Source organism: Mus caroli, unplaced genomic scaffold (genome assembly GCF_978045245.1).
Source record: "Mus caroli unplaced genomic scaffold, Mus_caroli_1 scaffold_4, whole genome shotgun sequence".
Taxonomy (NCBI): domain Eukaryota; kingdom Metazoa; phylum Chordata; class Mammalia; order Rodentia; family Muridae; genus Mus; species Mus caroli.
The window spans coordinates 31,980,618-32,008,346 of NW_028227259.1; the positions used below are offsets into that span (position 1 = coordinate 31,980,618).

A 27,729-nucleotide genomic window follows, 5' to 3' on the forward strand; every position below is an offset into this window, starting at 1 on the left:
TTGGAAGCAAACCACACCACTGCAGTAATGGACACTGCTCAGAATTTGGAGGCTAAGAAGAGGGCATGTGGAGAAAGGCTAGTTTGGTGTAAGGCACACTGCATTTTCTCAGACCTGAGAAATCTGTGATGGTCAGGACTAGGCAGACATCACTACTCTACCTCTGGAAGGAGCCTGTGGACTTCCAGCATCTAGGATCCCTGGAGAAGAATAAAGTCAGGAGGAAAGAGTGCTATGAGTGAACTTCTGGACAGGTCCAGCCGCTAAACATAGACCACAGTTGTCCAATCAAGTGAGACACATGCCGAGAGGTCAGATTCCGGGATGGGAGGATTTGGCTATGTGCTCTCTAGATCCTCATTAGCACCCTGCCCAGAAAAAAACAAAACATGTCTGTTGGAATGCTTGGGCTATGAGTCCATGTGACCACAGAGGGATTAAAGATCCACGTGAAGGTAGTCCTGACAGGCAGGGGTACTTGGCCTTCCCTCCCCTTTATGCCTTGTGTCATGGGTTACAGCACAGGGATAGTAGGAACTTGGCTGTTTGGAGGTAGAGCTCAAGAGAAGGGTACATTTATATTGAGTAGAGCAGAATAATAGTGAAAAATTATGTTTGCATGAGATGTTCCAGGGGGACATTGGGTCCAGTGTGACGAGGTCCAGGTTGAAGGGTGATCTCAGGGCTGTGGCTCTTGTGCACGCAAAAGACAACAGTATAGCATGCGTCCCACTGGAAGGCAACTTTGCCCATGCTGAGCAGCTGTGACTTTGGACAAGTCCAGAGAAGGACATGGCAGCTGCCAACCTTCCCTGGGTCCGCAGCTCATGTTTGCAACAGTATCAGGGATAGTTTCTGAAGGTAATGGCCACCTCAGAGTAGGCTTTGGTCTGATTCCTTCTCTGTACACACATCGTCAGTCACTCCTTGACAGCCTTTTTGTTGGCTGTCAATTATCCCAGCCCCTGAGGAAGAAAGGCAAAGACACAAGCTTGGCCAGGTAGCAGAGGAAAGAAACACAACTACAGTTTTGAAGGTCTTGATGGTTCTTGATAATGTTTCATTTTCCTGTCTCTGAAGTGTTTCCAAGAAAAAAGCAGTTTATTGCTTTTATCTGTTAATTAATTTTAGTTCTCCAGTTGATCACAATCTTCAGTGCTAACCATGTTCCCATTTTTTTTTTTTTTTGGTCTTTTCAAGACAGGGTTTCTCTGTGTAGCCCTGGCTGTCCTGGAACTCACTCTGTAGACCAGGCTGGCCTCGAACTCAGAAATCCGCCTGCCTCTGCCTCCCAAGTGCTGGGATTAAAGGCGTGGCCACCACCGCCTGGCCATGTTCACTTTTATATGTGCTTGCATATAAAGTTACATATGCAAGTTTATATACATTTTCATGCTATATTCTGAATGAGCAGATGTCGCCCCTCTTTACTTCTGACCTTTAGCCTGCCCCTTCCATGGTTGCAGACTTCTATACCCTCTGGACCATCACAGCACCTAAGCTATGCACTGGAGCATCACATGCCATATGGACAGCCAGGTATACTGCTCCTGGCCGGGTAGTTTATATAGCCACTTTCCCTACAAAAGGAGCAAATGGGGTGTGAATGTCATGTTTACTTTTTATTTCTCTTTTAAATAGGACACCCTGTCCCACATTTTAAATTATCTTACCACCCTGGGAAAATTTTAAGATATATTTATATGTACGACTGTTTTGCCTGCACGTATGTATATATGTACACCATATGCATATGACCACCTGTGGAAGTCAGAAGAGGGCACTGGGACTGGGTTATAGCTGTGGGTGCTGAGAATCCAATCCAGGTCCTGTGCAAAGGCAGCAAGTGCTCAGCCACACTTGGACCAGCTGTTGATTCTAATGTCCCTCTACCCTGGGGTCTGAATGGCTTTGAATTAAACATCTTGGAAAAGGCTGCTGCTTAGGAATTCTAGGCTCTTCACATTCTGAGCTCCTGTTTTCCCTCAGAGTAAGCTTAAGCAGATGGTGCAATTAGTTTAGTTTTCATCTGGAGGATGGCTAAAGTTAAAAGGCAAACCCTGTGGGAAACCAGATAATAGCCATCCAGTTCTATTCTAGCCTGCTTGGTGCTATAGAGACCCCATCAGTATCTACTGTCATTTGGGGTCTTGGAACAGCTGTGTTTTATCTGTCATCCTGCCATCCTGAAGAGCTACTAGGGGAGTTTGCCATAGTGGGCACACCTGACACTAAGGGAGAGCTAGTGACATCTGTGTGGACAAAGTGGGAGATGGGAACTACCCCAGAACAAGCCATGCTGCACATGGCTCTTGAGACTTCATGTGTCTCTGTCCTCAGTGGTTCTGTCACTGACACCTGACAGCCTGTAGGTCCCAGGCACTGACTCTTTGGACTTTAATGCCCCTTGTTGCTCTGCCTTTCAGAAGACCTGGTGCTCTATTGGTCACCTAGTAGGTGCTGATCCATAGAAAGGAGTTGTCTACTGTGATTTGAGAACAGAGCCTGGTTCTCTTCCTGAAGAGCTACTAGGGGAGTCTCTATCTCCCCTGTGGTGTATGTGGGAGGAGTCTCTATCTCCCCCGTGGTGTGTGTGGGAGTTGAGGAGCAGAGGTCGACCTTGGGTGTCAGAAGCTGTCTACTTAGTATTTAAGATGGGGTCACTCACTAATTTAGCTATGTTGGCTGGCAAGCGGTCCCCAGATCCTTCTGTTTCTCCTTCCCTAGTCCTAGGATTTATTATATGTGACTATACACCATCACACCTGGCGTTTTATGTGGATGCTAGGGATTGAACTCAGGCCCTCATGCAAGCATGTTATCTGTAAGCCACCTCAACTCCTCTACCTGATTACTGTGAATGGCATTGTAGGAGTCTCTATTAGTATCTATTTGACTTTTTCTTTATCTGAGTAAATGAGAAGGATCTTGAACTTCTGGCCCTCCTGACTTCACTTCCCAAGTGCTGGATTCCAGATGTATACCACCATGCCAGGTTTACACAGTGCTGAAGATTAAACCCAGCATCACGTATAAGCACTCTAAACAAGCTACAGCCATAGACCTAGTGTCTATGTTTTAATCCTTAAAAGCTGGTGAGTTATCCAGGACACTTTTTCTCATCCCAGGAAAATAATTACTAGTAAGAGTACAGCAAAGCCCAGGACCCTCTCAAACATTTATGACAAGACTCGGGCACCTAGCTAGCATTTCAGTGAGCAGGATCTGAGATGGCATATCACAAAACTGGGACCAAAACCATTAATACTGTCATTGTTTAATTTTGCATAGCCATGGCCAAAACTGATTTCCTAGAAAGAAACAACCCCAAATGCCCAAAGGTATAAATTATCAGACAGGATCTAGAAACCACAAAAGCAAACCAGACTTCCTGTAAGTACTTATCCAGAGCTTGAAACTACAGAAAAGCAGGTGGCTTATACTTGGGACATAAAATAGTCAATTAACTCATCAGAAACACAGTGTGATCATTTGTGACTTATTTTGTCCTTACCCTCCACCATTTTTATTAATGGACCCGACCCCAGTGATGATACCCCACTATGATGGGTGGTCACCAGCACTCCGTGGATGGTGAGGGTGGGCCGGAATCCCCCAGTCTTCTGGTTAAGCCTAGCAAGGGACAGTCCTGCTTTTCCACTTTAGTAGGGCTTACTAGTAAACTAGGCTGTGGATAGGTGTTGGCCTCTCACTGGAGCAGGAGGCAGGGATCTGTCACACCTGTCATGCCTTACCTGGGGAATGTGGCAACATACCATAAATCGGGCATGCTACATCACAGGTGTCACTTGTGTATGAACATTTGAGGATCTTTCTGCTCCCTCAAAGAGGCACTGCTAAAATAGTCCAGGTCTGGGCTGCCTTAGAACCCAGACACACCCTTAGACAGTCCTGGTGTTATGGTGGCCTCAGCCACCATTTGGAACATCTCAGCAAAGCCATGTATCACCTCCAGGCCTACTAGGAGCTGTTTTACCCAGAAACAAGGGGCCCAGTGGTCTTCATGGACCCTGCCCTCCAGAATTCCACACCCTTCCTGGCCTATCTACCCTGAGACAGATAAGGATCAGAACTTACAAGAGCAGACTCATGAACAGCTTCCTGCCACCAAGCGGAGACTCAACTCAGCCAAAGGGGTTCTGGGATATAGCAGGAGTTGGACCCAGCACCAGTGTTCATCTTAGAGCCCAGGAAGTAGACTTCCCTACTAGCTCCTGTTCCTTTAAAGTCCAAAGCCATGTCACCCAGTGCTGAAGGCTTCATTTCTCTCATGGACTGAACAGTTGTTAAGGAGCTCTTCTCACCCTCTCCTGGCACCATTGTGGGAGAGCCCCAGGGTCGGAAGTCCAAGTGTCACTGTAGCTACAGTGGGAACCGATGGCTGAGGCACTCCCCCCTCTTAATGGCATAATAAAATGCTTTGTAGCCTTTGAGGGAGAGGCCTGATAAAAGGAAAACACTATCACACCGTCTGCGATTAGAGGCAGCCAGGCCCTGAGACAGAGTAACATATATGAGCAAATATAATTTATTTCTGTACTCTGATTATGAAGGTCACAGTGGTTTAACCTACAGGAAAGGCTGCAAACATTATCTGCTCCAATAGAACTGAGAAAGAATACACCAACAGTCATTAAAATCAAATTACTTTGCTTTATGAAGATAGAGAGGAGAAGGCCTTCGAAACTCTAGGTGTGGACTGTGGGTGTACCCCTGAAGGGAGGCAACTGGATTACTGGGTGCTAAGGTAGAATTTGGTAATGACCCAGCCACCTGCAACTGGAGGGCAGGAGACGTCACCTAGGGTTTCTGGGACCCCTCGTCTCAAGGTCTTTCTGAGTTAAAGACACCAAAACCTTGTGCCCACTCTCTCTCTTTCTCTCTCTCTCTCTTTCTCTCTCTCTCTCTGTGTAATTTATTATTCATTTTATATACATTGGTATTTTGCCTGCCTGTGTGAGGGAGTCAGATCCCCTGAACAGTTCAATCCCCAGAATCCACGTAAAACTTGAAGGAGAGTCAGGTGTGGTGGCATACACCTTTAATCTTAGCACACACAAAAGAAAGGTGGGTAGACCTTTGTGAGTTTGAGGTCAGTCTGGTCTATATAAAGGAGTTCAGGTCAACCAGGAGTGCACAGTAAGACCCTGTCTAAAACAAAACAAAAATGGAAAGAGAAAAGTGGCTCCACAAAATTTCCTCTGATTTTCACACATGTGCTATGAAATGAATACTTACACATAGAGCCACAAGTAATAAATGAAACATTAAAAACAAAAGCCAGTGATGGCAGCACATTCCTTTAATCTCAGCACTCAGAAAGCAGAGGCAGGCAGATCTCTGTCAGTGTGAGGCAGGTAGATCTCTGACTAAGGCTTACTCAGACTTTGTTTCTAAAAGCCAAACAAACAAAACCCCAAGCCCTGCCAGGGATGGTAGTGCACACCTTTAATCCTGGCATTTGGGAGGCAGAGGCATGCAGTTTTGAGCTTCAAGGCCAGTGTGGTCTACAGTGCAAGTTCCAGAACAGCCAGGAAACCTTGTCTCAAAAAAACCAAAAACAAGCAAACAAATAAATAAGTAAATAAATAAATAAAATTTAAAACAAAAACAAAAATGTTACAGGGGTCAAATCCTGAGACAGGCAGGACCACAGCAGTAAGGCAGAGGGCATTGGACCACTCAGCATGTGTTGCAGATCCCAGAGTTGATGTTTAGAAAGTGGAAGTACAGAGAGTAGGGGTGCCATATGGCACCACTCACAGTAAAAGACAAGTATATATAAATTTTACCACAATAAAAAATGATCCAGTGCTGGAGAGATGGCTCAGCAGTTAAGAGCACTGGCTGCTCTTCCAGAGGTCCTGAGTTCAATTCCCATCAACTACATGGTGGTTTACAACTCTCTCTCTCTCTCTCTCTCTCTCTCTCTCTCTCTCTCTCTCTCTTCCTCTCTCTCTCTCATGTGTGTATGTGTGTGTGTGTGTGTGTGTGTGTGTGTGTGTGTGTATGTAATCTTCTTTAAAAAGATCCAGACCGGTTACCAGTAACAGAATATGTTCTTTCTCAATATTCTCTTATCTAACCACATATGCTGTACAGTTCAGCCAGATCCACTGCGAACCAAAAATGGAAGCTCCTTTCTTGTCCTTAGAGGTTCTGTGTAGCTGTGTGTTGAATTCCAGCCAGTGGGATGAATGGAGGATCCATTCCTGAAGTGCTGAAGAGCCACACATCAGTCCTTATCTCCTGTGATGGTTAGTTGTCACTGTCACCTAGACTAAATTTAGTATCACCTAGGAGATACACCTCTTGGTCTGTCTGTACAGTCATTTCCAAAGAGGCGTAACTAAGTAGGAAAGACTCCACACTCTGACTGTGGGAGGCACTGCCTCATGCTTCCAGACTGAACAAAAAGGAAAAGGAAACTGTGTCCTTGGCTGGCTTGTCCTGGTGGTGCACGCCTTTAATCCCAGCGCTTGGGAGGCAGAGACAGGTGGATTTCTGAGTTCAGGCATGCCTGGTCTTTAGACTGAGCTCTGGGACAGCCAGGGCTACACAGAGAAACCCAAACAGATAATGCCCTCTCACACCATAATCCCAAATAAAGCCTTCCTCCTTGAAGTTACTTTTTGTCAGGTGTTTGGTTCCAGCCAGGGAAAAGTAACTCAACACAGCCACACCCCTCAGTGCCTGGGTACAGACCCACGGGGGAAAGTCACAGATAACAGTCGGTCATCAATCAGGGCTGGAGCGATGGCTCAGCGGTTAAGAGCACTGACTGCTCTTCCAGAGGTCCTGAGTTCAATTCCCAGCAGCCACACGCTGGCTCACAACCATCCCATGCCCTCTTCTGGTGTGTGTCTGAAGACAGCAACAGTGTACAGTGTACTCATACACATAAAATAAATAAATAAATCTTAAAGAAAACAAAGAGGCTGGTCATCAGTGAGGATGAGGTCACCAGCTCAACCCTGGACAGAATGTTCACATGAGATAGAAATGGAGCCATCCCAGATCCTCACATAGTCTCAGACATAGTCCTTGAACTCATGCAGCCAAGTACGATTGCAAGACAGTGCCTTCACACACATGGAGGATGACTTTGCAGACCTCTCCCTTAGGGGCCAAGGCTCACCCTTATTAGGAGATCTCAGCCTGCTGGACATAGAGTGTATGTATTCTGCCTGGCAGTGCCAGGTACCTGGATAAATACTGTTACTGGATAAAAACTGCTTGGTAATATGGCAGCAGTCTAGGGAACTATAAACAGGCTCAGTGACACATCATGAAGGCTTGGCTAGAAAATATGATCTGTGCCAACAAGGCCGTCAAAGGTGTATAAAGGTGCTTCTGGGTAATATGCAGTCCAAGGAGAAGCTTAAAATCTTTCCATGATAGTAGTTAATTTAGACGGGAGTTGGTCAGACATCATAATGTATGATCTGCTGACATCTTGGGAAAATTGTGTCTGCCCAGCCTCTCCAAATGTCTACTGGCTACCAGGTAGGCAGAGCAGCAGTGATGTTTGAGGCTTTGGCTCTATTGTATGTGCAAGCGTCTCATTGACCAGTCACGGCCTCATCTTAAAGTGTGGAGGAACAGTGCAGTAAGGCCAAAGCAGGCAGGGACTGCTAACTAGAGCTCTTCTACAGGCAGAAGGCAGGAAGATAGCCAGAAATCACAACATAAAGGGACTTTCAAGGTGAGTGGCCTGGGAGTTGAGATATGGTAAGTACATGCTGCATTGTGAGGAAGACACAATTTGCATCCCCTTTGTAGAGTATTGTTTTTTAAATACAAGTTTCCTGTCTCTGTTGGCCTCTGATTTGAAGAGCTGGAGCCAGCCAGATCTGAGCGGTGTGCCTCTTGGTTGCAGGAAAGGGCCCCTGAAACTGGCTGAGGCATAGTTTGCAAGAGACAGCTAAGCCAGGGCTTAACCCAGGCAGGCTGTGGACCACCTGGGAGCCCCCAGCTGAGAGCTGAACAAACCTAAGCTCCCAGCTGCTCCCAGACGGTCCTTGCCCCTTTTCTGGCTTTTTTGTTTTCTTCTCTCCCTTCCTCCTTCCTTCTCTCTCTCTCTCTCTCTCTCTCTCTCTCTCTCTCTCTCAATTCCAGAATAAAAAATAATTATTATAGTTGAAAGAAGTATTTTAATCTGGAAAATTAAGTCATAACAAGTATAAAACCTATAGGCATCTTGGTGAAATTAGGTAGGCTTTCAACACTAAACAGGGGCGCCAATGCAGGTCCCATTTGTCCACCGACAACCTCCGACAACCTCCTCATTTCTCTTGAGGACACCTAGAACTCTTACGGGAACCTATAAGGGGACACGCATGGGGCGACGCCAAGGCCAGAGCGAGCCCTGATACTGCAGCCGTAGCTTCTAGGGCCTATTTTAGTACCCTGCCGGAACAAGGTCCTGGGGACTTGGCCAAGGCAGCCCAGGACTCCGCCGCGTTGCTAGCTTCGTTTAGCCCGCGGGCAGGTAGTTCCCTTTCGCAGTCCCAGCCTAGGGTCCCACCCTGCGCCCCCGGCCTGACCCCGCTCCGCTCGGCACAGAATCGGTTGCGCAGGCCCAGGAGATAAGGCGCGCGCCTTTGTTCCTAGCCAGCTGGGTAAACCGCGCTCTGGCCCTGGCCGCGCCCGCAGGGGGGTGTCACCCTGCACACCGCCCCTGCGCCTCCCGGGACAATGGCTGGGAGACGCGCTTTGTCAGACTTCGTGTGTACCCGGGGCGGGGCGGCAGGTGCGCGGGTGGCGGAATGCGGGGTCGGCGCGGGGCCGTGTGGCTAGGAAAATCGCGGGTTGGCAACCTGGGGCCGCGCCGCCTCCTGCTGGATGCGGATTCCGGGAGGTTGGAGTAGCGAGCGAATGCGAGGTGCTGCGGGGTGCGGACCCAAGCTGCTACCGCCGGCCCCGCGTGACCACGCTGCACACCTGGCGCGCCCTAAAGTGATTTACGAAGTGAAAGTGTAAAACGAGGCCACCAGCTGGAGCTCGGGGCGGCTTTATTAGGTGTCCTATTATGGAAAATAAACTTTAATCCGACCATAAAATCTAAATCTGAAAAACATATTCGCCCTTGTAGTCTGAACACGCTTGGCGCAGGTCACACCTCCGAAGGATTAATTTTATTGAAGGAGACAGAGTACCGCGGGACTTTGATAGTGGGGGGCAGGGAACATTCTTCATGGCACCTACTTCTTGCAAAGATTTCAAGAATGCTCTTGGCCCCTTCCAAGAGGTTTCCAGCATCTCCAGGCCGCCTTCCAGGGCCACTCTCCTCCCAGGGTTACCACTCCAGCCCTGGGACTGACTCTAAGGACCAGTCGGAGGATGCTCTCAGACCGGCCCTACACCCGGGCAATAGGAAAGGACTCCCGGGGCTCCTTTAACTGATAATCCTGAAAGTTGTGCGATGGACAAAGCAATGGACTTGACTTGCTGGTTCTACAGAGTTCCAACCTTAATTTTTAAATGAAGAGAGAGGGGACACGGGGATAAGGGAACATGGAGAGTAAAATGCAGAGGCTTGGAGTGAAAACAGAAAACACATCTTCACCTCCGGGTTGTTTTTTTTTTAAAGATGGGGTCTTGCAAAGCAACCCACACTGGCCGCTGGCAATCTTCCTGCCTGAGCCTTCAGAATGGTGGAATTACAGACTCCTGGCACCGGCTTCATCATTTAGATATAGTTCTCCTATGTAGATCAGACTGGCTCAGGTAGGCCATCCTCTGCAGTGCTGGGATGACAGGCATACGCCCCCATCTTCCTCAGCACCGCTTCTAAGTGTACATACAATAATGTTTGTTTTGTTTTGGGTTTTTTTTTTGTTGTTGTTGTTGGTTTGGGGGGGGTGTTTTGATTTGATTTGTTTGTTTGTTTGTTTTGGAGACAGGGTTTCTCTGTATAGCTCTGGCTGTCCTGGAACTCACTTTGTAGACCAGGCTGGTCTGGAGTACAGACATCCACCGGCCTCTGCCTCCCAAGTGCTGGGATTAAAGGCATGCACCACCACCACCAGGCTACAATAATGTTTACTAAATGCTTCTTATAGCTCTGTCCCTGTAAATAACTCCCTGGATCAGTGGTTCTCAACTTTCCTAACCTGTGAACCTTTAAAATAGTTCCTCATGTCATGGTGGTCCCCCAACCATAAAATTATTTTTGTTGCTACTTTATAACTGTAATTTTGCTACTGTTGTAAATTCTTATAGGCAGGATACCTGATATGCAACCACAGTGTGAAAGGGTCGTTCAACTCCCCCAACAAAGGGGTTGAGACCCACAGGTTGAGAACCACTGCCCTAGATCCTCTCCTTCCATCCCTTGGCAACCACCAGAGGACTTTCTTAGTCTGAGAGGCCTAAAATGATGCCAAGGTGATGCCAAGAGCACTTTCTGCTCTTACAGAGTTTGGTGCCCACACCTAAGTCATCACACAATTGCTTGTAACTCCAGTTGCAGGGGATCTGGATCTGTTGCCCCCTCCAAGGGCACCTGCACTTACATGAACATACACAGAAACATGTGTATACATTTAATTAAATGGTGCCTATAGAAGTGAAGTCCTATAGCATCTGGTTCCCTGGGGTGGTTTGTTTCCTTGGGCAGTACATACCTGGACTCCTCCATGCTGAGGCATGTGGCAGAGCCTTCCTTCTCCCTCCGTGGCATGAACATTTTGTTCATAGCTTGACCTGCAGTGGAACATCTAGGTTGCTCCCCCTTCTCCTCTTTTGAACAATCATCTTGTAGAAATGTGAGAGTGATTGTGTCTCCTTCGGAGGGTGCTGTCAGTGTTTTAGATTCATATTCAGAACTAGGACTTCTGGTTCATACATTGGTTTAATTTTGTTGTTTGGTGGCACTGGGGTTTGAACCTAGGGCCTCACACATGCTAGGCAAGTACTCTGCTGCTGAGCTATTCCCAGTCCAGCTTTGATTTTTTTTTTTTTGAAACACTTCTATATTATTTTCCACAATGGCTGCACCACTTTAGATGACCATCTAATACACAACGGATCAAATTCCTCCCCATCCTCACCAACAGTCTTCTGTATTTGTCTAGGGCACTCTCACCCTAAAGGTTTGACCAGTATTTCTCTTCCTGGACAAGTCCTTTGTGAGTCTTAAGTTGAGTTGTTTTGGTTTTTGTTGTTACTGAACTGTAGCTCCTTATTCTCCATGTTAACTCATTGGCTTGCAGCAGTTTATGTCTTTTCTAGGGGGACCTTTTTAATCTACTGTGTTTTTTTATGGCTTTGAAATTTTACAGTGATGGACTCCCATCTGATTTTTGTTTTTATTGTCTGTGCATTATGGGCCATAAAGGTATAAGCTTCCCTTTGCAATTTGACTCCCATCTGGACACTGGGCAGGGGAGGAATAATGTGAAAAGAGCAGACCCATCTCCTCTTCTTTCTGCTTCCTCTGGGCTTCCAGACCCTCTATTATTAACCGGTCTCTATGGTCTCTGTCGGCCTTGCTAAAGAAATCAATATTCAGTATCAGACTTTTAGGTTATGAGAATAGTGCTAAGAGCTCATGCCAGCTTTGGGTTGTGAGTTCTATAATCGGACCCAGACTTTACAGCGCAGGACTCTACAGAAGCGCATTTAGGTCTGGGTCACCTGAGGATATCTGCTTATGATGCTTGGAACTCAAACTCCAGACATCAGGACACCCACCCACTATGTAGATCTAATTGGCTTGATTCTAGGAACCCAAATCTTAAGACTGCAAAACCAACCGTTTTTTAGCAGCCCCCCTCACCCGGAACTCCCACCATACTGGCCTGGGGTCGCAGAGGCTAGAGTGTGGACGAAGGAGAGGCCCAAGGTACTCCTGCTGATGGCGGAGCCAAGTTGGTGACCCAGAGTGCAGGAGCCTGGAGTGGGGGCGCGGCCTCCGTGCACGCTACGAGGACTCTGGGCAGTTCGTTAGGCTGAATGAATGTGCGCCGTGCCCGGAGTAAGCTAGGATGAGCCAGTGATTATATTTAAATTTGCTATAATTGATTTGGGGAAGAGCTACTGTGACAAGAACGAATTGATCATTAAATTTATTAGCGAGATAAATTCCGCCGCGATTAAACTGCTGGCTTGAGACACTGAGGCTAGCGGCGGATATGCGCGCCAAACTAAAGATTTGCTGTCCTGCTGTACCCTAGTAGGGAGAAATGGAAGGGGGGTGTCCTTATGGTTGTTTCTTCCTTCAGCGTCCCGTTTGCCTTTGTTCCAGGGAAGCATCTCCTGAGCTGGGGGTGTATCTTGAATTCCCAGGTAGGTTGTAACCTTTCTATGCCAGGCTCAGGCCTTCCTCTTTCTGTTTACTCAGTATTTAGGGCTCCAAGACTGGGAAGACCATCCTCCAAGGGAAAGTAAGCCCCAAATGTAGAGCAAGCCTAGGAAGAGATTGCTGCGGGCTGAACCTCGCCAATGTATTAGAAATTAAAAAGAGAGACATACATCTTTTTTTAAAAGATGAAAAAAAGGTTACCCCCTTTATCTGTGTCTTGTCCACTGCTCTCAGATTTTTCCCATTTTCTTTCCTGCAGTCCTTTATTTTCTCTGCCAGCTGTAAACCCAGTTGCCCCAAAGCGTCTTTGGATCAGAAAGCTGCTAGAATCCTGGTCGCATGGGCTGCTCTCAGCAGCTGCTCTGCCTGGCTTCCAGACCCACGCCCCGCCTAGGCCTGCTAGAATTTTACGGAAGGAGCCCGGGGTGATAATGAGCTGCCAGGAGGATATTAATCTGGCTCGGCTCTGAGATGGAGGAGTTCCCCCTTTGGCCCCGCTGTAATCACCCAGATCAAACTCCAGGCTTCTCTGAATCCTCATCAGCTGGGAGGGAGGGACGGAGGGACGGAGGGACGGAGGAACGGAGGGCAGAAGCAATACTAGGGAGCTGCTAGTCCTCACCCAGGTGTGGGAGACAAAATGACCAACAGAAAGCAGACACTAAGTGACTGTGAGGCGTCTCTTCTGCTGGTCTCAGGCAGAGGCTGCCCACTAAGATAGCCGATGGGAAATGGGAGTGGGGTACAAGCCAGACCCAAAGAACTCTTATCCTCTGACCAGAGCCAGGACTCAGAGGCCCGGTGCGCCTAGGGCTTGTCCCCGCATGTGTGCCGCACGTGGCCTGAGGCTGAATGATTGATGGCGTTCGCTGCAGAGGTTTATTAACCTAGAGCCACTGCAGCCCCGACGTGGAGCATTCTCGCCGCTGTCCTCTCAGAAGACATTTGAACAGATTCAACAAAATTGTTCCTGGCTAGCACAAGGGACATAGTGCCTGCGGAGGGGCCCAGGTCAAAAGGAGAATGAGCTGCAGGACGCCATTAAGCGCTTTTCTGGGAAATGTGCTTGCTTAGCTCCAGCGATCGCTAGGACCCCAAATGCCACTAACACTTAGTTTCTGGCAGCTTATTTTCTGAAACATTTGAATACTATATTCCCATGCCAACGAAGCTAAAAGACCCAGCAAATAAATAGCAAAGAAAGCTGTACAAAATCACTCCGCTAAGAGTAGCGCACAACACAGGGTTTAAGCTAGGCACTGGGCTTGTTCTGACACCTGGCCTCGGGTATTTTTAGCAACATTTCACACCTGCCCCCACCCGCACCTGTACCTTCAGCCTCCCGTCTTGGGGGCCCAGGTACAGAGGTGGTCCTGACATCCATTTGCAATTCTGAATTTTACTCTTTGCTGATAATCACGAAATAGACATCACCCCACAACCAAAACAGTCAGATCTCACAAGATTTGCATTTTCTGGGTTAGCGATGATAAGCTAGTGACGGAGCACTTACTTAGCTTGCGCAAGGCCCTGGGTTCAGTTCCCCACCTTCCAAAATTAAAGGTGTTTCCCCACCCCTCCACTCTCATCTAGTTAAAAAAAAAAACCAATTTATTTTACATTCCATCTCCACCCTGGGGGATGGGAAAGCTAAATAATAATTTAGCATGCATAAGTAGACGTTTCTTTCTTTATATATAAATACAATATACAAAAATACACTACCATTCTGAGATTTTTTTTCAGCAATCTGAATGCTCATGACATAACACCTCACTCCACACCCCCCCCCCAATACATAGGCATAACACCTTTTTCCTCCCTCTGTTTTAAATTCTCAGCAGAATGGTTGTCTCCAAAGGAGGGTTCAAGTTTCTAGGTCACTTAACACTGTTTTTTCCTTTCTCCGACAAAGGAAGAGTCAGGCAGGAGCCACTCCTAGAAAGGGTAGGTTCTCACAGATACCTCTGGCCAACATGACCCGAAATTAAATGTATAAGAACGAAAGCTCACATCGGAGCTCCTCTCTCATTCTCTCTTGCTGTCCCCTCGAGGTCCCAAAAAGGATCCGCAGCCCAGCCTGCGCTTGGATGCATGGTTCGGGGAGAGGCTGTCAGCCTGGCTGCAGGCCATAGGATAGGGTTGTAAAGCCCCCAAGCCCCGCAGCCCAGGTAGCCATCTTTCGCATCCCGGCTTCCGCCCTTGGGGCAACTACTGGGGCAGAGGTTGGTGTCCAGGCCCGCCTAGTCTTGGAGGAGGCGAGTCGTCCTCAGATGAGCAGTCGGATGAGGCAGCATGGGCACCGGCACCATTGCTGTACGGGAAGTTGTCCTCTTCTTCATCATCCTCGTCCTCATCAGGGTCACTGTCCCGCAAGTCCCGCAGGCGACGGCCGCTTGCCTTGTCCCCCGAAACCGGAGGCCCCATCAGCTCCTCTTCCGTCTTCTCCTCAGTGCCGCCTTTGCCGCTGCCCCCGCCGCCTCCCTTCTGCTTCTCCGCCTCCTGTGCAGCCTGCTCTTTGGCCTTTTTGCTGCGTTTCCATTTCATTCGGCGGTTCTGGAACCAAATCTTCACCTGCAGGCACAATCTGGCGTGAGAAACTGGCCACCCGCATCCCCACGAATCCAGAGGGTGAGAGCGTACAAGCATTCGGGACCCCTGCCCCTCGGCCCACCCTCGCCCTAGAAGAGGTTTCGCTAGAGGACTAAGACTGACCGGGCAGCATCTTCTCCACTTCTTCGCCCCTTAAATCTACTCTATGGGCCACTCCCCATGGCCCACATCTCATAACCCTATGGGTGTAGTGTCCCTAACTCCCCAACTGAGCGCGTTTTAATGCCCTCGGTCTACCGAGGCACCAAGGCAGCTGGCAATGTCACCAAACTCTCAAGTCCTCACCTTTCTAGAAAAATAACTTCTTTGAATGTGGCCTGAGGGACACCTCCAGAATAGCTTGTTAAATACAGATTCTCAGCTTGCTCCCCAATTTAACTGAATCAAACCTCCAGAGCATCCTAGAACCTCACGCTGAAAATTAATACCCAACGTAAAGATAAAGAAGCTAGGGCTCAGTGTCCCAAATCAGCCCCCGCCTTCCGGTTGGTCGGGCGCGCGCGCGCACCTGAGTCTCGGTGAGCATGAGCGAGGTAGCCACCTCAAAACGCTTGGGTCGAGACAGGTACTTGTTGAGCTTGAACTGGTGTTCCAGCTCCAACAGCTGCTGGCTGGTGAAGGCCGTGCGAGGCCTTCGGCACTTCCCCAAGAGGTTCGACTGCGCCTGGGCTGGGGACAGAAAGGGCAAGAGGCTTCTGTAAATTTGTCCACTGAGGGCGAGGTAGTGTTCCACCCGTCGCTGCCCTTTTCCCTCCTGTGATCCAACCTCCAGAGCCCACCCTCCAGACGCTTCAGCATCAGTGCCCACTCCCCATGGCCCACATCTCAGACAAGTGGAAGTGGCGAGCTCATCTCATTTGAGAGTCCTGGTTAAAAAGGGCCTGTTGCCTGCTCTCAGTGGCCACCCGAATGAACAGGAGGAGGGTTGGTCTAAGGGCTTGGGTAGCTAAACTGGATCAGCAAGCATAGAGACCAGGTCGCCCCCTTTCTCATGGAAGGTTTTCTCCCACCTCAAGCTGGAGAAGAACCCATCCTCTTGGTTCCACCACGATCTTAAAGCAGAAGAGAAAGGGGGCGTGGGACTGCTCCCACAGCGGGGGAGGGAGAAAAGGAAGGATAGGGACTGAAGCTAGAGTCTAAATAGGCATTCATCAGCTTGTCTTCACGTCTCTGTTGACAGACTCTCCCCTCCTAGTGCTAAGGCCAAAGGCTGAGGACTGGAAGCCTATTGGGACGATTCTCATTACTCAAATTAAAGGTTGAGCTGTGAGTAGATCTGGCTTTCTGTGTGTTCTGGGTGATCTGTCCAGCTTTATTTACATAATTTCGCACAGTTACATCACAGAGAATTTTATGACCTCAAAATGAAACTTCCCTTGATTTCCCAGGAGTGCGAAAAGTGTTAGACAATAAAAGAAAGAAAGCAAGGGAAAGAAAGAGGCCAGCCCCTGGCTGGGATGAGCTCAGGCTCCCCTGGGATGGGTAATTTGCTTTATAGGAAGGTCCACGCCCCCTGCTTTAGTTAAACAAGGCTACAAATTCCCAGCTTGACAATACATTAGAACTCTAATTAAAACGCTGTCTTGGAAGGAATCATTTGGGAAATGCCATCCAGTTGAAACAACCAATTAAAGAAAACCAAGATAGTTTTCCCAGGGGAGAGGAAGGTCCCATGAACAGAAGATATTCAGCCACCCTCTGCTGCATTCCTTAGTGTCCATTGGGATCTGGGGCTTGGCTTTCTTTTCCTAATGTAGACCTGGCCATACTTTAAATGCCCACACCATGAGACATCATGGGCTGGATATTCTGGCAAAGGGATCCCACTTGCACGGATTTTGAGTAATCATGGGCTCCACAAAAACATCCCTTTTCTCCTAGAGACCACTTGTGTAGCCAGTAAACTCAGAGCTATAGAGGCCTGTGGTTGACCACTGGTCAGCTCTTCTCAGGACCACTATGCTTCTCAGGCCTGGAAAGTCCAGCCATAGTGGACATCTGAGGGTGGCTTTCCATCTGAAACCTGGGTTCCTCAGCCAGGCTCAGATCCTGCCTAGGACTTAGTGAATAGGAATGATTTCAGAGATGTCTGAGCTGCAGCCCAACTGAGGTTAAAGGGAGCCTTTCCTCTTTGCTGAGATCAACAAGGCTAGCCTTCTTGGAGCCAAGCTGGGAAAAACCTGGGTGGCTGCGAGCAAACAAGTGTGCAGGCTGTGATTCTCTCACCACCTTGCTACTTCTGCGGTTCTCTGGGGCCCCAGCTTTCTCTGTTTAGTCATGACCACCGCTTCCAGCAGAGGAATCTGAATTCTGGCAAATGTTTATTTCTATTTTCTTTTTTGCTTTTTTTCTCCCTCCAGTGCCTGCATCTTCCCAGTCTAAACAAATCCACTCAGACGGAAACAATGGGGTCTCTTTGTTTGGGTGTTGAGCGGCTGACAGGAGAAAGCCATATACATCTTCTGGTCCATCCATTCAGGAAAGGCAGCTTGCCCCTATCCAAGTCAGGCACAGAGCAGGAATCAGAGCCAGGGTACCCTACACAGATGCTGCATGTGCCAGGGAAGTCGGAAATGGCCCCGCAAGGTTGTCCCTATTGGGTGACAGAGAGGATGCAGAAGACTGGACCTTTTTGCCCTCACCTTGGACAGGAACCCCCCAAGGTGTTGAGTACCCGAAGTTCCCAGCCAGGCACTTTCTATTTACAGTCCCGGCGACCTTATATTCAAACAGACCAGTTGGACACCCCGTTTGGAAGGACCCCCCACCCTCACCAACACACACACACAGAGAGAGAGAGAGAGAGAGAGAGAGAGAGAGACAGAGACCGAGACAGAGACAGAGAGACAGAGAGAGACAGAGAGACAGAGACAGATGCGTGCAAATGCCTTGCCCTTCAAAGGAAGGCAGAGTCCTTACAAGAGCCACGGAAGAGCTACTTCTGGACCCAGTGATGTCTCTCTTCATAGCCTATAACGGAACCTCTGACCAAGTTCATTTTCTCAAGATAAGTCCCCGGTTTCAGCGACCCCCAAAACCTGCCCTAATCGAGGCTAGCCTTCCCGTGCACTTCCTTTTCCAGCTTGCAGGTTATTCTTTAGGTTTTAGCCTCACACCTCCAACCTCCCCTGCCTGTTAAGAGAGATAGAGAGGCCAAGGCCTGCTTGTGGCCATCTTAATAATTTGAGGCTCCTTTCACTCTGTGCGGCCCACGAGAGGCCTCACAGGCCCAGGAATGAACCACAGAGGCTTCGATGCGCTTCCACAGCTCGCTGGGAGGTGAGAGCAAAAGGAAGGGGGTGCGAGAGAGGAGGATACGCACGAGAACTGGCCGGGTGCGGCGCAGGTACTCACAGCTGAAGTCCGGCATCTTAGGCAGGATCATGCCCGCAGTAGACGCGCGCAGCCACTGGTCCAGTTGGAAGGTGCTGGCACCCAGCTTGATGGGGTCCGCAGGGTGCGCAGGGTGCGCGCCCTGCACCTGAGGGTACGAGTAGGAAAGCGCCGGGTGCTGGCCAGCTAGCGCGGCCGCTGCAGCTGCCGCGGAATAACTGTAGACCGGGTGTCCGTAGAGAGCCGCCTGTGCGGGGAGGCCCGCGCCGCCCTGTGCGCCCCCCGGGTGCAGCCCCAGTGCCAGGCCACCGGCAGCCGCGGCAGCCGCAGCGGCAGCCGCGGCGGCCGCTGCACCAGGGTGCGCGTGGTGGTGGGGAGTGCCCGGCCCACCCGCCGCGCCGCCGCCTCCTCCGGCGCCCAGGAATCCGGGCTTGGGCAGCAGCGCGCAGTGTGCAGCCAGCAAGCGTGGGGGCGACGGGCTCTCAGCTCTCAGCCGGTCACCGGGCGCTGCAGTGGCCTCCGAGGACGCGGGACTGCAGCTGCGGCTCGCCCCGCTACTGGTCCCCCCGCCGCCGCTGCCGCCGCGGCCGGGACCAGATACTGTAGTCGCGAGGGAAGTGACCAAGGCCAGAGGCGCGCTCTGCGTGGAGGCGGCTCGCGGGGGATCCACGGCCAGCAGGGCGTCGATGCGGAAATTTTTGGATTTTTCCATCGGCTCGATTGGAGCTGACAATCAGGGTCCAAGGGTGGGCGACGCAGTCGTGTGCGGGCTTACGGAGACTGAGCGTGGCGGTGGCCAGCCTTGGGGCCGGTATTGTTACTGCGATTTTTTTGCCAATAAAGTCGCAGCCGGAAACTCAGCCGAGAGCGACCATCGTCCAGGCGCCTCCTCTTTGCGGTCCTCGTGGGGACCGCGCTCCACTCACTGGTATGAACTTCCACGGGAGCGCTCCTGCGAGTTTGGGTTGGAGAGACCGACTCTCTGCTCTCAAGAGCTCAAGCGACCGCATCGAGGCCACTGGTGCCTTGGTGGGGACCCGCGCCCCTCCGCACACTTGAAGCTCAGGGCGGTCTGGGATTGGCGCGCTCAGCGGGGGCCCGAGGAGGGGTGTCCGCCCGGCGATTGGCTGAGGGGCTCACCTGTCACGGTCCAATTAGCCTGCCGCTCCGCCCCTGCGCCCCCAGGTCCTAAGCAGCGGGTGGTGAACAGCGTAGGTGGCCGGAGGAGGCAGGTTGGAGAGTTTGGAGGCTGAACACAAGCTTACTGCTTCCTTGCTGCTGGGAGAGTGGCGAGCGCCAGTAACCCTGGGTCCCAGTGAGTGCCCCCCAGTCCCTTTGACACCTTGTTCCTCCAGAGGCCGACACCTTGTCTTCCTCCCGCTACTCGCGCTCCCTTGCGGGAGTTGTGGAATGTTCTGCACTGAGGAACTAGGTGGGTCCTCACCCCTGAAGTCCACTAGGTACCCAAACCAGGACCCTGAGCTTAATACACTGAAGGCTGTTCGGTTTCCCAAAATCTCTCGCGTTCCTGAATGTCGATTGCTTCAAGATGGTTTGCGCCCCTGTCATTAACCCTCAACAGGTCGAACCTTCTTATCTCTCCCTCCCCCAAAAGTAACCTGCGCCGCAAATGTTTGTTTGTAGGGTTTCGGTGTGTATAAATACGGTGTTAGAGATTGAAGCCTACAAATCTTCAGCCAGTGTGGAGAGAGAGCAGTTTTCCAACTCAGAGATGTACATTGACTTGAAGGTCGTTTGCACAGGTGCCAGTGAGTCGGACCTAGGTGAGAACCAAGTTCTATTAGAGCCTTGCCTTGTGGGGGTGTAGGGAAAAGGCTTTGCGGGAATTGGCCCAGGACTGCTCCCTCAGCCTGAGCCAGTTCGCAGGCTAAGGGAGCCACTGTCAGGCTCTCGCCTCCTCCTGCCGGCCGAGTTCAGGAAAATCAAGAAAGGGCTTCCAGAGAAGGTATTAAAGTGTGAATCCAGACCTCATCCTGCGCACATATCAAATATTTGCTGTAAACACGCTTCAGGGGGCTTTTTTTTTTTTTTTTAATGTAACGATAAGTAGTTTGGGAAATCAAGCGGTTACTAACAGGACTTTCTCGCTAGCTCCATTCTCGGGTATCTTCCCCAAACACGAGGGGAAAGTGGGAGGGAGTTCCAGGTCTCTGGATCGCCGCTTCCCAACCAGGTGAGAGGTTAATAAAAGATCGGAAATGGCCCAGGGAAGGCCAGGAGATCCCTAAGACAATCCTTGTTTGGTGAATTTAAAAGTAGCAGGCAAAGCTGTTTCAAGAGGGATTGGGGTGGGGGTGGGGTAACGATAAATATAAGGACTATATTTTCCCTCTCAACAAGTTTTGTTCAGGAGAGATTTAACGCAGTGATTCTGTTGGGATGAGTGAGTAGGTTTTTTGTTTTTGTTGTGTTTGTTTTGTTTTTGTTTTTGTTTTTCGAGACAGGGTTTCTCTGTATAGCCTTGGCTGTCCTGGAACTCACTCTGTAGACCAGGCTGGCCTCGAACTCAGAAATCCTCCTGCCTCTACCTCCCAAGTGCTGGGATTAAAGGCCTGCGCCACCATGCCCGGCTGAGTGGAGTTTTTATTATGACAGGGTGGTCCTGGCTGGAAAGTCTGGAACCCAGCGGGGAACATCTTGGAGTAAGTGCTGCACAGCTTTGCAAAGGCCTCCAGCTAGTCCGAAAATAGTACAAGCACATAGCTGTTGTCTTTAGGTGCTGTGTCTTTGGGGTGATGAAAATGCAGCTCTGCCTTTTAGTGGGTTAAAGGAACACTTGTGTTCCATGAGTACCTATTATGCTCCATGTGCTTTCTGTAAATATCATCCTAAGTCTTTGTTATGATGCTACAAAGAGGATCATTTCATTATTTCTGTCTTATGGAACAAGTCTTACTTCTGGGGCCACACAGGTCCCATCTGCTGCCCATAGAGTTTCTCCACTGTGTTTGCCCTAGTTCTTAACCGCATCTGACTCTGTGGGCAAGATGCATCATCACAAAGGAGAACTGGGGTTCCCTGCCAGTTCTCCCATCTTGGAAGCCCAATTAAGGCAAGTAAGGATGCTGGGATGCCCCACCCCCATCCCCAGGGTTCAGTCTCAACCCCATTGCATTTACAGAAGCTTGTGTTTAAGGCCCATGGGCCTTTTCCAGATGAGAGTCCCAAAGAAGAAAGAGAACTTAACCATGGTGGGGCAAGTCCCTAATCCCAGCACTCAGGAGGCAGAGGCAGGTGGGGTCCGTGAGTTCTAGGCCTGCCTAGTCTACAGAGCCAGTTCCAGGACAGCAACCAAAAAAGCTACACAGAGAAACCCTGTCTTGAAAAAACAACAACAACAAAACAAACAAAGGAGGAGGAAGAGGAGGAGGACAAAGAGGAGAAGGAGGAAGAAAAGGGTGGCTGCAGAGGAGATTTTCCTGGGGCGGACCTCAATGGACCTGAGTCATTTCTAAACTACACAAGCAGGGTTGTTTTTGGTGATAATACTGTATTAGGTCTACTGAGTTTAGGCACAGGTTTCCTTAGTAAAGTCATCCTAGTAGAGGAATTCATTTCCTGTTTGTTGTGTAGGGGATGTGATCCAAAAGCTTCTAAATCCCTTTCAAACTCTTCCCACTTCGTCTGGAGTTTGACAATCCACCAGGCCCTAACCCACACCAGTCCCCACCACCTGTGGGCTGAGTGAGGTTATATCAAGAGCCCCTTCAGTGAAGGGGAAATTTGCATATCGGACTTGATGGATATATTTCTTTGTCTGACAAAGTGGGGGTTGGGCCAAACAGACTCTCTGAAGTCAAAGGGCTTGAATATGATCATATATTCTGCTTCTGTTTGAGCATAAATTAGTACACGTGGGAGGGGCCCCGGGAACTTGTATCCTGAGAGGTGGGAGTTGGGAGAGAGACTGGGAGTCGTCTGGAACTGGGATCTTTGTGTGTTTTACAACGAGTGGAGTGAGCATGCTGGGTCTCTTCCTGTTCCCAGTGTCTATTGACCCAGCCCAGCTGGCTCTGGGGCAGCCTGGGACTGAGCTGGGGGTTTACTACGGTATCCTTGAGAGATCAAAGGTCTGGTCCCAGAAGCATGCCTATTCTTTTTTTTTTTATTAGATATTTTCTTTATTTACATTTCAAATGTTATCCCCTTTCCTAGTTTCCCCTCCCAAAATCCCCTATCCCCTCCCCCCTCCCCCTGCTCCCCAACCCACCAGTTCCCATTCCTGATCCTGGCAAAAAAGTAATGCGTCATGAATTTGCATGTCATCCTTGAGCAGGGGCCATGCTAATCTTCTCTGTATTGGTTCGGTTTTAGTATCTGTGCTGCCGAAGCAAACACAGCATTCCCATTCTCGAGGTAGCTCCGGTCTCCAGAAGCCCCAGGGCCAAGTGAGGCTCTTGGAGGGCAGAGAGGAAGACCTCTCCTACCCAAAAGAGGCTGGAATTTAAGGCCTGGTGTACATGTAATCAGCTGGCTCCCAGTCATTTTTTTCCTCTGTGACTAGCCAGGATCCCTCTTTTGGGTCTTGCATTAAGTTACTGAATATAACTTGCGATTGAGCCTCCTCTCATTACGAGAAAGGTGTGTTGATTTTTACAAACAGCCACAAGGAAATAAGATGTTGGGGTGGGGAGTGCAGTGGTTCCACAGTTCAGTGCTTAAGAGTTTGTGCAGCTCTTGCAGAGGACCCAAGTTGGGTTCCCACCACTCACACTCACAACCACCTCCAACTCCAGCTCCAGGAAATTGGATTCCCTCTCATGGCCTCTTTGGGTATGTGCATTCCCATAAATAGACACAAGCATACACACAATGAAAACATAAAAAGAAAACTTACAAAGATGTTATAATCAAGTTTTACCTCTGACATTATACAAGAACTCAGAACAAAACCTACATGCACCCATGTTCACAGGTCAGGCCAGCATTGATTCTATAACCGATCACCTACAAACACTTCCCTTTCTGTGGAATGCAGCAGGTACAATATATAATAGCCATTAACAAAAAGGCCAAGAGCCTGGAGGTATGGCTAGGAGACTGGATGGAAGGCAGCATTCCCTGTATCTCCCTCCACACACCTGCCATTTGTCTGACTGTTTCCAAAACTAAAACAAGCAACCCACTGCCCACAGCAGCCTCATGGAGAAAGGTTCATGAAGACTGACTTCTCAGCCCTTTTGAATTCCATGGGAGTTAACTCACACCAACTTTTTAAGGCTTCCCTTCAGGAAAATGAGCCTGGAGGATGTAGTGAGGCCAGTGAGGTCCAGGACACAAGCCCACAGGGGAGGTGATGGTGGTATTTTTCTGAAGCTGAATAAGTACTCAGAAGGACAGAAAGCAAGCAGGAAGGGTGAATGCTGGACCTGGAAGGTCATAGACCAACTTCCTTCAGGTCAGACTGAAATCAGTGCTTGGAATTTCCCTGGGGACATAAGCCATCCACCCACCCCAGCCTGAGGACACACGGAATCCAATGGGGAGCCTGGGGTCACAGGGAGGTGAGATCAGGAGAAGGGATGTCTGATGAGTTCCCCCCCCCCACACACACACTCATTACAGCCCCTTCAGAGCCCAAAAGTACCATCAGCTCCTTTATTACCGTCCTTTGATCTCCACCCTTTTCTCAGACCTCCATCCCCAGTTCAGTGGTTTGCAAAGGTGGTTCAGAAGGCAGGTGACCTGAAGACCCAGTGTTCCAATCTGAGGTGAACTGCTCTTGCCAAGGACACTACTAGCCAGTCCTTTTCTTTGCCAGTCCCCCCTTCTCTACCTCTCCCAGCACACTTGGATTTCCTACCTCCCTTTTTAGAAAACATACTCTGCCCTCCCTACTGCCTGGTCCACCCCCAGGCCATCTTCACTGGCTGCCCTTCTTCACTGGCCCCATTCCTCCTTGTAAATAAATAAATAAGTCCAGCCCAAACCTGGGCTGTACCCCACAGGGAAAAAGACAGTAAGATATAAATTTGAAAAACTCCAGCACAAAAATATATTCTATATTTGAAAATTTACTCAAGGTTTCGGGTTTTTGTTTGTTTTGCTGTGTACTTAGAACATGGAGAAGAGTCTGAGCTCAACCCTGCACTGGATGCTTTCTGACCCAGGAAGCCAAAGGCATTTTCAATTTCTCTTGCAATCCTAGAGGCCATGGGTATGAATCATAAAGAGAAACAAGGCTAAGAGAGGTCACCTCAGTTCTTTTAATCAGCTAGGTGTGTGTGTGTGTGTGTGTGTGTGTGTGTGTGTGTGTGTGTGTGTGTGTGTAACAGCGCCCTCAGAAGAAACGAAAGACTTCTCAGGAAACGTGTACTTTTGCTCCAAGATCTTACTTCATTTTACTGCAAATTCATTGTGTAGGAGCTTCATATCATGGACAGGACAAAGTACAGAAGCAAGCTCCAAGCAGGCTGTGAAGCCCTCTCCCCACCTCCTCCACTACCCACCTGCAGGGCTCGGTAAGTCATCCACAGAAAGGGTCTGCTTTGAAGGTGATAACCCAGCTTCCCATAGCTGGGGGGATGCACGTTTAGGACACAAAGCCTGGCTCTGTAAAGGCTCTGGCTACTGTTCTTAGGGCACTCCCACAACTTTCTAAGTCACTTGTTTGCCCCTGATCAAGCAGAAGAAGATTACACTGGCAATACTGAAGCCCCAGAAACAAAGTTTACAACCACCCGGAAACAATGCAATTCATGTTTTAAAAATGTAAAAAAAAAAAACAAAAACAAAAACAAAAAAACAAAACAAAACAAAAAAACAAACAAAAAGCAACAAAAAGTGTCTGCCTAGCCTGGACTCCACCACTGACCTATATGATGCTGGTGTGCATCAAACACGAAGGGAAGAAGAAACCCAGATACACAAACACAGACGTTGTCTGGGAACATTTTAATGCCTCGGTGAGTGAATTTTTTAGTGTGTTCTGACTTGAAATTATGGTGAATCAGGGCGTACTAATGCCCAAGTCTACAGCAGATAATGGCAGGAAGTCCTGGCTAATTGGTCTATTCACTCACTACTTGCTGAGGTAGCAGAAGCTAAAGCTACAGGAGGCAGAGTGAGGACAAGGAGGAGGGGTGGGGCTGCTGAGCCGCCTCTGAGCAGCGTCTCACAGCTGTGGGGTGGGGGTGGAGGACGCGAAGACAGGTGAGAGTTGGGTTCATTTTCCAGCACAGGCATCTAGGATCAGGCTTACCTCAACCTGCCAAAGCCTCCTACCACAGGAGTAAGGGGGCCCTGTGCCTTTGCCAGAAGGACCCAGCGGGGTCATGCCAGAAGCTCTTCCCAAGAGTCTCTTAGGGCAGTGATCTCACAAATTTGTGGAAGGAAACACACCTACCTTCTACTCTACAGATGGACAGACCAAGGCTCCAAGATGTCCAGGCTCTTTGCTTAAGAAGCACAGAATAAAGTTCCAGGGGCTCTGACTTTGATTTCTGCACTAGGTTTGTTCCACAATGTGGGTCAGTGCTCTGGTTGTTAGAATCTCCGTGTTTCCTAATCATTATGATTCCTTCCCACCACTCCACCACCTCGCTGGTCTGGCGCATAAGTCACATCAGAGATGCCATCTTTGCCTTTAGTGTTCCTAGGTCACCTTTGAGGAGGGTGTCCTTTCTCTTTCCTTTCCACAACTGTTCTTGCAGACTAGCAGGGAGGGAGAAAGACCCACCTTCTCCCCTACTCTCCCTACAGTCTCTGGGGTCCTTGCTGCGGGCAAGATAATTTGGCTAATGAACTCGTTAAAGGGCCCCTGGTGACCCGCCCTGGCCTCCCCTTGGCCCATCTGGGAAATTCCACTGAAAGGCTGAGAGCGCTTTGCAGCTCCGCTGCCGTCTGTCACTGCAGGAGGCCTGAAGTAGACCCCTTACATTAAAATAATTACCCAACGGAACAGGTGGCCCACTCCCTACAACCAGACGCATCTGGCTGAGCCTGGAAGTGTTGCGAGAAAGGCCCGCCCAGGGCAGGGCAGGTCAAGCTGGAGCCTGGGAGGGCGGAGAAGGACCTTCGCAGGCCTGTGGATTTCTGGACACCCGCCAACTGGGTGACCAAAGCCTTGAGAGAAGGTGGCTGATTGCGCCGCCACCCACCGTCTCTGTATGCTGGTGACAGAACCGAACCTTGAGCTTTACGAGGTTGACTCCAAGGTTGGTGCGCGTCCCGCATTGTGCTTCAGACCAGGGGCTCGCAGGAGAGAGCAATGCCAGCATCCCCGCAGGAGACTGGGGAAAGGCAGCTCAGGTAGTATGTGGGAGCATGTGTCCACGTGCATGTGTGCACTGAGCACGCACTGAGAGCCTGGGCGCAAGTGTGCATATGTGTGCAAAGTGCCTCCTTGTTCACGCGAAGAGACATCGTAGATTGTTGAGGAAGTCCCCTGCAGTGTAGCCGAAAGGAACAGCGCGCGGCTCCGGCGCGCGGCCAAGCCTATTGCCAAAAACATGTATTACACTGCGACATTCTGTAAATGAGATAATGATACATAAACCCGATGATCGATGTGACGGGCCTGGATGTCTTCTCTAAATTAGCTGCTCACATCGACTGCTAATATTGTGAGTTTATGAAAGCAATTTCGGTGCAATCGGCGAGAGGGTCTTCGTACTCTAATCAGCCTGCCTAGCTAATGGAAGAGGGGGTCAGGCTGAGCGTTATTGACACGTCCGTGCCCTTAAACCTGTTTCCCAATAAAGCTGATTAGTTTTTGTCAATTCATCAGCTAACCACTCTGGCTGGAAACAAATCAAAGCTGTATTTGTTCAATAGAAGCAACAAGTCACAGATCAGCACCATTCAGGGGGAGGGCTGGTCAGGACCTGCCTTAGGAGAAATGTCCATGAGGCGTCTCTGACCTGGGGAACCTTAAAATAAGTATAATAGGTAGAACTGCACCTCTAGTCTTCCATCCTTCCCTTAATCAGGGCTGCAGGTGGACTGGCTCCCGGACTACTCTTTCCAATGTGGAAAGAGAGTACTCTATTATTCAAGTTAGACCAAGTCATCCTCAGGCAGGATGGAGCCTGGGAGGAAGGGGTGCAGGGGAGAACAGGAGAGTGCCATGGTGGTTTTGAAAATGCTTATCTCCTATGTGTCTCCAGAAGGAGTAGGGAGGGCTTGGTGTAGGATATCAGACCCCTTAGGCAGATGGAGGACAGGCTTGTCTGCAGCACGTCGACCACCTCACTTCTACTCCCAGCCAAGGGAGGTCCCTTCTGACTGATTTTTTTGGAGAGAAGGAACCAGATAGGAGAAACTTTAGCCTGGTGAGAATACAGGGTGTGAATTGTCCCCCCACCCCCTCAATCAGGGCTGCAGGTGTGCTACACTGGGTACAGAATAAGGGTCTCCCAGGCCTCCCTCAGCTCTCTCCACTTCTTGACTGAGTCCAGTGACCTCTAGCCCTGGCCCTTGCATGAAGAAAGGAA

General features: G+C 49.7%; 1 protein-coding gene and 1 non-coding gene across 2 annotated transcripts; both read right to left on the minus strand.

Annotated features, from left to right (window-relative positions):
* Nucleotides 1-14,539: 14,539 nt before the first annotated feature.
* Nucleotides 14,540-18,986, minus strand: Mnx1 (motor neuron and pancreas homeobox 1). Its single transcript, XM_021163946.2, has 3 exons — nucleotides 18,296-18,986; nucleotides 15,450-15,610; nucleotides 14,540-14,902 (listed from the first exon to the last, which is right to left on the minus strand). Exons 1-3 carry the CDS (start codon nucleotides 18,984-18,986, stop codon nucleotides 14,540-14,542), a joined length of 1,215 nt encoding a protein of 404 aa, XP_021019605.1.
* A 3,540-nt stretch (nucleotides 18,987-22,526) lies between these two features.
* LOC115031278 (U6 spliceosomal RNA) lies at nucleotides 22,527-22,633 on the minus strand. Its single transcript, XR_003836877.1, has one exon. It is a non-coding gene; the product is annotated as a U6 spliceosomal RNA (small nuclear RNA).
* Between the last annotated feature and the right edge of the window lie 5,096 nt (nucleotides 22,634-27,729).

Excerpts from the sequence above, each read along its gene's own strand:
- Mnx1 (XM_021163946.2), bottom strand. The coding sequence starts at position 18,986 with ATGGAAAAATCCAAAAATTTCCGCATCGACGCCCTGCTGGCCGTGGAT. Across the intron at positions 15,611-18,295 it reads TAAGATGCCGGACTTCAGCT|CCCAGGCGCAGTCGAACCTC; the intron begins GTGAGTACCTGC and ends TTCTGTCCCCAG. Across the intron at positions 14,903-15,449 it reads TCATGCTCACCGAGACTCAG|GTGAAGATTTGGTTCCAGAA; the intron begins GTGCGCGCGCGC and ends TTGTGCCTGCAG.